This window comes from Atheta coriaria, unplaced genomic scaffold, assembly GCF_025399875.1.
Source record: "Atheta coriaria isolate IRGN ID8LTWV9N9 unplaced genomic scaffold, Caltech_Dcor_3.1 hic_scaffold_10_pilon, whole genome shotgun sequence".
NCBI lineage: Eukaryota > Metazoa > Arthropoda > Insecta > Coleoptera > Staphylinidae > Dalotia > Dalotia coriaria.
In genome coordinates, this window is record NW_027045452.1 from 562,087 (window position 1) to 570,209 (window position 8,123).

At 38.2% G+C, this 8,123-nt stretch overlaps 1 protein-coding gene across 1 annotated transcript; it reads right to left on the bottom strand.

Annotated features, from left to right (window-relative positions):
* Window positions 1-24: 24 nt before the first annotated feature.
* LOC135801353 (uncharacterized) lies at window positions 25-7,351 on the bottom strand. Its single transcript, XM_065314807.1, is given in 16 exon segments — window positions 25-734; window positions 790-919; window positions 973-2,041; window positions 2,111-2,374; window positions 2,437-2,507; window positions 2,510-2,793; window positions 2,858-3,220; window positions 3,286-3,602; window positions 3,674-4,210; window positions 4,266-4,622; window positions 4,681-5,122; window positions 5,221-5,447; window positions 5,501-5,735; window positions 5,809-6,194; window positions 6,688-6,833; window positions 6,932-7,351. Coding segments are annotated over 15 exon segments (5,430 nt in total). The 5' UTR covers window positions 6,820-6,833; window positions 6,932-7,351; the 3' UTR covers window positions 25-118.
* Between the last annotated feature and the right edge of the window lie 772 nt (window positions 7,352-8,123).

The window sequence follows — 8,123 nt, forward strand, 5'->3', positions numbered from 1 at the left end:
GGACATTAGGTTAACAGTTGCGTATTGAAACATATAAAAAGTTTATTGTTTCTCAATAATGCGTTTGCAAAAAACTGTTAACATTTTTTAACGAATAGAAATTTTGCACCGGTAAACTTTACAAATTATCACACTTGCATTCGTCCAGATCCCTGCGGATTGGATTAACATGTCGCGAGAACAACACGAACGAAAGGAATTGACTCACCTCGGTGACACATGCACACATAGTTTTGTTTAACTCACGCTCCCCAGCTTCGGCTGCTTTGAACGCAATCACGAAATTGTCTAGAATCTGTTCGGCAGTTACGGTTCCTACCTTCACACGTTCCAGGTACCGCGCGAACCGAGTGAGCACCGCTACACACAAGGAACGATCCTCCGTGTCATCCTGGTTGATGATAAAGTTCACGAGGCGCGTGACCACCAACAGAAAATGTTCCTCGATGAAAATCGACTTGTCCTCGTAACTCAGACCCTCCTCCAGTTTCCAAAGATACGCCGTTAAATAATTCTTAGCAAGCGGCGCAAACTGCCGCGATTCTTTGAAGTTGTGAGGGCGCTGCTTATCGTAGATTGTCTTCTCATCGGTATACTCATAAGCTTCATCAAATTGCAGGCATAAAGACACGTAGACTTTCAACGCTTCGTTAATACCCAGAAAATAGGGCAACTTTGCTAGCATATCCACGTGGAGACGTTCGGGCGTAACAGGAAATTTTTTCTTATAGCACCTTGCAAAAATTCAAAATGGCAGCGCATTGTATACAAAAATAATTTCCGACTTACTCATTTACTTCTTTACTGTTGACCGCACTGAGGACTCGGTGCGTAATCTGAGTGCAGAAATCCCGAACGACAAATTCGTCATCCTGGATCAAATCGAGATAGAGCTGCCATAGTTTCAATCGTAGGTCTTCTACGAATAAAAAATAAAGCAAACACAATAATGTAAAATTTTGATCTTTTTACCTGGCAGGCCGTCGGTATTCACCAACAGGTTGGTATTGTTAAGTAAAAAGTTGGCAATAGCCAGTCGCTCCTCCATAGTGCTATCATCACCTCCATACTCGATCATATGTTCAATCAAATCCCCCAGATCCAGTATCTCATTACTACCAGCAACAAATTTGCTAATCAACCCCATAATAGCCACAAACATTTCCGAATTAATACATGTCGCCTGCCGATCCAAATAATCCAAGATAATCTGATGGCTCAATCGCACAGGCACCGCTAGTGGTCTTATAGTACAAACAATCGACGGATAATTATACAACACTTGGCACACCTTTAGTCCATACAGCCGACTTCTGCTTCGTAAAATATCAAACAAATCCATAAACGTGCGTCGTTTAATCAGATGCACTCTGATGATACAATTTAATAAACTCTTCGTCTGCGGCGATAACGATTTAACAAACTCATACTCCAACTCTTTTGATTCGGGCTCCTGGATCTTATCGGTGCTGATGTAGCGAATACAGTTTAACGCGAAGATGTTCAAATCTTCATTTCGACTTGATAGCGCTTGCAGTAGTGCTTTCGCGATGAAAGTCCGCGAGTACCATTGACCTTGTGGAATTTTCATTATCACATGTAAATAAAGCGTGAACTTCGTCTGTTGAAATCGGCAACACGTCGAAATCGTAGTTTCAACCTTATAGTGTAAATGCCCGAGAAGTTCTTTGTACGTTTCGAGATCTTCATCCTTATATTCATAGGTTTTAAGGAATTCTATGAGAATATCCATCAGCGTCGTGCTACAAGTTTGTGATATGCCTCGTCCAGCATCGCTAATCAATATCAACAGCGGTTTAAAGTAACTGAGGCTGAGTTTGTTAACGAAAATATTCGGTGTCCTGACGTGGTATTTCAGGCGCAAGAGGTAGGCGTGGATTTCATTATTCGTAGTTTTATCCGCGCGAATATTTCGATTCAAGAATGACTCAAATGTTACAGTTGCTGAAACAGCCAACTCGCGGATTTTATAAATTGTTCGTGTAGTGGCTTTGATCAATGTTTCTAAATGTTGTGCTAACTGGAAAATCGCAAACAAGTTTTGTATTTAAAACTTGAAGATTTATTGAAAGAGTAGAAATAAACTTACCTTATCGTCCTGTTTACTATCAAAAGTTAAATAAAGTCTACCTAAAATCACAAGGACAGGATACATTGAAACATTCTCTTTTCCATCCGCCACGTACTCCTCCAACTTCTCAAAAAGAAACTTGTACAAGTCCGGATAACGCGACTTGAAGACTTTAAACGGCAGGCGATTCTTGATACTGACGTCCTCATAATCCTTAAGACGCTGCACGCCAAATATGCGCATTATTAGTGCGCCAAACATCAGTGTCGCTGAATTTCGTATCTATATATCAAGTAAATATAAAATGATTTCTAATTTATTTATTTTTGCGGATTTTTACTCACCGCCCATTCCGAATGACTAAATCGTGTGATAGAAATCATTACACCTTTGCTCACATACGACGCGACCACCTCCCCAATTGATTATGTCTATACAGCGCCCGCAGAATATTCATACTATGAAGCGATGAAGTTTGATTATCCTCTGCGTAATTTTCAGCCACTTTAAGGAGATATTGCATACAGTAGTGGAAACTTTCGTTCGCCCTACGTTTTGGTTCAGTCACAAGAATGCTTTGAATCAAAAAGGGGAAACCAGCGCTGCGTCTAGTTGCGCATAATTTTGAACTATTTGATGTAATCAATTCCATTGCTTTCTCTAGCCATCGTTCTGGGAATTCACACCATCGACATTTCGAACTAAGAGTAGTAAGAATAAAATATTAATTAAACAGTTTCAATTTTGGAGATAAAAAAGACTTACTTCCACAGTTTTTCGGTGAATTTAGAGAAACCTACATAACCTTGTTCGTACGCCCCTCGATGCTTGGCAAACTCGAATAAATTCATAAAATACTTTGTCATTTTCAATAGAATATTTTCTTTAACTAGTATATCTTTAATATTTGGACTATTGATGCGCAGCTCGCCAAACAACAGAGAGACCTCCTTGATGGTTCTCCACGCGTAGTGAAGCACAAGTTGCGGTGTTACATCCGCACGTTCATAGTCCTCATTGCTCGGATTGTAACCCTCTGGCGCTGCAGAGTTAACTACCGGTAGAGCCATTTCCACAATGGTCAAGCACTGAGTGACCAACTTCGGAAGGATCTCGGGGTGCTGTGTGCTAATTTCGTAAAGCATAAATATGTAAATAACAATATAAACAATTTCATTGTCATTATCACTCACTCAAGTTCTTCCTCGCGGATTAGGTGTCGCATGACAAACAAAATTCCGTATACTGGTGCGTACTTAGCGGCCATATTTACATCCTTCCTGACAGTACGAAGCTCATTGCTAATCTGTTTCGATAGTTGCCGATATACCAATAAGGCCGGACACTCATCTGTTTCTTCCCCCTCAATGTTATACGCCTTTTTGATTATTTCTAACGCGTTTGGTGATCGAATATGAACTAAGATGGCGTATGTTGCTGACGTCGTCACGTTGGATTTGACATCGAAGCCAACTTGGGTGAATGGTTTGATAAAAACTGGTTCCAAATCCTCAAAATGACCATAAACAAAAATATTTCAATAAAAAGGCACGAATAATATGAATCAATTGCTGCACATACTTTCCGAAAAACAATTTCTGGAGGCAATCCCAAAAGTAGATTCTTCAACATTACCAAGTTCGATTCGTAGGTGTCATTGAACGCGGCAAATAACATGTACATATAATCTGGATACCATTGAGCTTTGTATAGTTCCTCACTCAGACAAGTTTTCAGATGTAGCAGGAGCTCCAAGCACATCGCCCGCTTTCCGAAATCAACTTGATTAAACAATCCTCGTATGAGTTGCTGATGAAAAAATGTAACGATAAAATCTTTGTACTGATTTTCGTTTTCCTTGAGTGGCGTTAACTTATCAGCGTCCGCGTTCTCACCACGTGCTTCTTCATTGCGAATTGATCTTTGAATTACATAGAAGGAGTCCTTAAATCGATTGAACGCTTTTTTATATAGAGCAAGCATGTTTTGTCGAAAATTCGGTAGGGATGACGATGCATGGAAACGGAAGAATATCATCAATAATTTGAAGTCTTCAGGAAGGAACATTTCCGTTGACTTTTGGCATTCAACTAGTAAAGTTAAAACTAATATTCGAATCTATAACAATTTCAACATTAGTTCTATGATGTTTATGTGATTCAATTAGGTTTACCTCAGCCGATTGATGACAGGTCAACATCTGAATGTGTTTTTTACTCAAAATGTTTGCCCCATTGCATGATTTGCTAGTCAGCACATTTAAAATATTCTCCAGTTTGACATTAGTTTTCCTTGCTTTGATAATACAACTCAACACAGCGCGGTATTCGGCATCGGTAAACGTTTCACGATCCATTAGTAACAACACCGACGGATTCAACTTGAAAGCACTGTTAAAAATCTTTAAAATATATACAAGAACAGCTTCCGGATGCTTGAAAGGCAATAGTGGTTCCACCCAAACGTGGATCCACGACTCTCCCATTTCTTTTTTGTGTTGTTCCATTAATCTCTCATACGCTACACAGACCTAACAAAATTAAACGGTGACTTACGGTTTATGAGTTCGTAAGACTTGAGCAACTTACATCTTGGGCAACACTGGGATTATCCAACGCATTCAACAAACTCTGCGGTAGGTTCGGAAAAGATTTCATAAGAATTTGTACCTTAATCGTTGAAGCTATATGCGGCAATGCTTTGTAGTTAGGATTCTGCCCATGGATGATCTCCGAAATAGCACTAGCAAACATCTGTTGGTATTCATTGAATGCAGCAGGCTGGGCTTCTACCGAATGCGCGATATTATCGCTGTCGTTTGAATCCAGCGTGAGGGTAATAACAGTCTTAAGAAGTTTTTGTGCATCACTGCGAACAGCGTCGACAAAGTGATCCCAGTGCACAGAAATGTAGTCCCAGCAGCCTTGAATTATATCAGTGAGATGTTCAATCTTTATTTTAGAGATGAGCGGCGAGAGCGAAATTAGCGTGCGACTGATTTCAAGTATTTCTGGTGCGATGCTGGTTCGTCTAGATAAAAAACAAAAAAAACTAAGTATTATATTGATCATATGGTTGCCTATGTTAATTTAAGCACAGAAAACAAATTTGGTTATATGTTTACTTACACCATGGCGATTTCCAACATTTTTTTGAAGATATAGATCGCCACCGGCGTTTCATCCACCATATATTTTGACATTACGTGCAAAGGACAAGTATGCACAATTCCAGAAAAGATGCAGATACGCGTGGTGTAACAATCTTCGCATGACTGCAGCATCACTGTCAGTAGATTATCCTCCGGTTTGATGGACGGAATATTTAAGGAAGACGCTAAATTATTCAGTTCTTCCTATAAAACAAACATACTCAACTTGCGCATGCGTAGAAACAAACTCAACCTACTTGTTCTATATTATCAGGGAATTGAACAACAGCCATCACTAATAACGCGCCGCAATGTGCCTTCGTGTTGAACGCGAGTTTCTCATTACGAATCGCCTTGTAGCACTTCACCAGCAGCGTCTGACTTTCCTTCGAAAGATGAATACTAGTATCACAATTGTGCAGCAGAGTATCGAGAAATTTAACCGTGCTGTACATCAGCTGCTGCGCAAGTTCCAGCGGAACTGTTCCCGATCTAAAACAAAAGATAAACAAGAAAGAATCAGAATTAAAACACATATCTGTTAATAATATTGTCGATAACTTACTCAAAAAAAGAAAAAATGCTTAAAAACACGTCATACGCGAATAAAAAGACGATGTCGATGATTTTATTGAGAGCCTCAACGCCAGGCGGAAAAGTGCCGAATAAACCTTGTAGAATAATAAGAAAAGTATTCCTGCGCTTCTCAGTCTCAAAATCCAACATGTCATTGTCATCTTCATCAACGTCCTCCTCAAGCCTGTCCAGCTTGGCGATAAAATGCTTTATCTGAATTGACAACTTATCTTTTACCAACTCAGGATCCAGGGATGACAGTATTCGAGCACATGTCTTCTTTATTGGATGTTTCGATGTTGTCCACAGGTATATGTGGCATATCATCATCACCACACATTCTACCTCTTCAGGGGTTTTTAAGCGCTCAGCTAACTGCAAAATTACATCCTTATTAATATTATTAATCCGGAAGTGGGATTGTTTGTTTGCTACGCTTTCACGCGGAAACCACTCAACTAATCATCATGAAATTTTGTACCCATTTTTAAGGACTTTTCATTTAAAAAATAAATAAATTTCATGTTAAGGCTTAAATGTTTTAATTTTATTTTGCATGTCAATTCTACTTTCGGATCCAATTGTCTCAGTGCTTTTGGAAAATAAATCATTTTCTATTTATAGTAATATGACTAACATATTACTATACACTGTTTTAATTGCAAATACATAAATAATGAGTAACTAAAGCTTTTCTTATGTAAATATCCTACCATCACTTTTCATCATTTTGTACATAATTAAATAAAAATTTAAATATGAAAACTTAAAGAAATTTAATTCATAAAATAAAAATTTTCCTGGTTATGGCAACATGTGTCAATAATTTAAAAAAATATTATTTTTTATATATTAAAACAACACTTACTTCATTAAGAATTTTCTGCTTCTCTGAAAATGAATTTGAACTGATAAACTGTTCCAGCTTCTCCTTGAGACTTTCCATAGAAGACCCCACTTCAAATGGATAGTCTGGAATTCTATCTTTCATCTCATCCATTTTCAAGCACTAACCTGCACATAAAACAAAAAATTATATAGCAAAAACTGAAAACTCGCCGAACAATTGAAAATACATAATTAATGGCAAAAATGTAGAAATGTGCACTTACTGAATCATAGATTGTGTATTAATGTTAACCTCACTTATTTAAAATGAAATTCGCTTGCCGCTCGAGCAGAGAATGATCTCGATGTGATTAGGAACTGCGAGCGCGAACGGATAGAAATGCGTTGAGGCTATTCACACGTTGTTACCGAGCGTAATATCAGCACTATCAGACTATCAGCGATCGTAGAAAACAGCCCGGGAGCCAAACAGTCTAATTTTTAGCACATGCTTTTCGGTTGACAACTTGTGCAGAATGCAGAATGTGGAGGCAAAATGTGCAAGGAAGAAACACAACTTTTGATAAACGTGACTTATTCTGATTTCTCGCGGTATTCTAATTGCGGAAAATTCGGTTTGGAATTGCGGTGTGACGGTGAGGTTGGATGGGCAATGCTTCTCAATTGGATTTAAAATTGTTGGACAAAGTTTTGCTTACGTTGGTGTATGTTGGATTGCCTACAACAACAGAATTCATTTGTTGTTTTGCACGAAGTTTTGATTGTAACAAATATTTTAGAACAAACTCCAATTTATTGTTAAACAACGTTAATTATGAATATACAATAACTAGATTGGGGCAGAAATAAAATTTATTAAATCTTTGTTTTACGACCATCTTTGTTGCCTTGTTAATCAATGCTGAGTTGTTAGATCGATATTTACAAATATAATTGTAATATCCGTGATTACGATGGGTGGTAAAAAGAAAAAGGCAAAATCGAAAGCATCCAAAGCGCCTGCCGATAATAAAAAAGGAAAATCAACCGGAAAATCTAAAAAGTCGGTAAGAAAAGGGGGCCGCCTCAAAAGTTCGAAATGCAGCGTGGATATATTCACTGAAGCGGCTATGGAAAACGCCTACTCCACATGTCACAACGTGCAGGATCTACTTTTCCGCAGAGGTTTTCCATGGCCAGAAGCACAGAAAAAGAAGAAAAAGGGCAAAAAATAAATAAAGTATTTCAAAATATTTCAAAAATATTTTGCAGTAAACAAACTTGACTATGTACTAAATATTGTCAACTCAAGACACATATTGTATTACTGATAATGTTTTGAAGCAATTAATGAAAACGTATCATGCAATTGGCATTTTCTTAAGTAGTCAGTAACGAGAAGTTAGCATCATAGAAACTCCAGTGGCGGATGCTGCATAACGCAATCACAAGGTCACGCGTCAAGGTCGATACTTG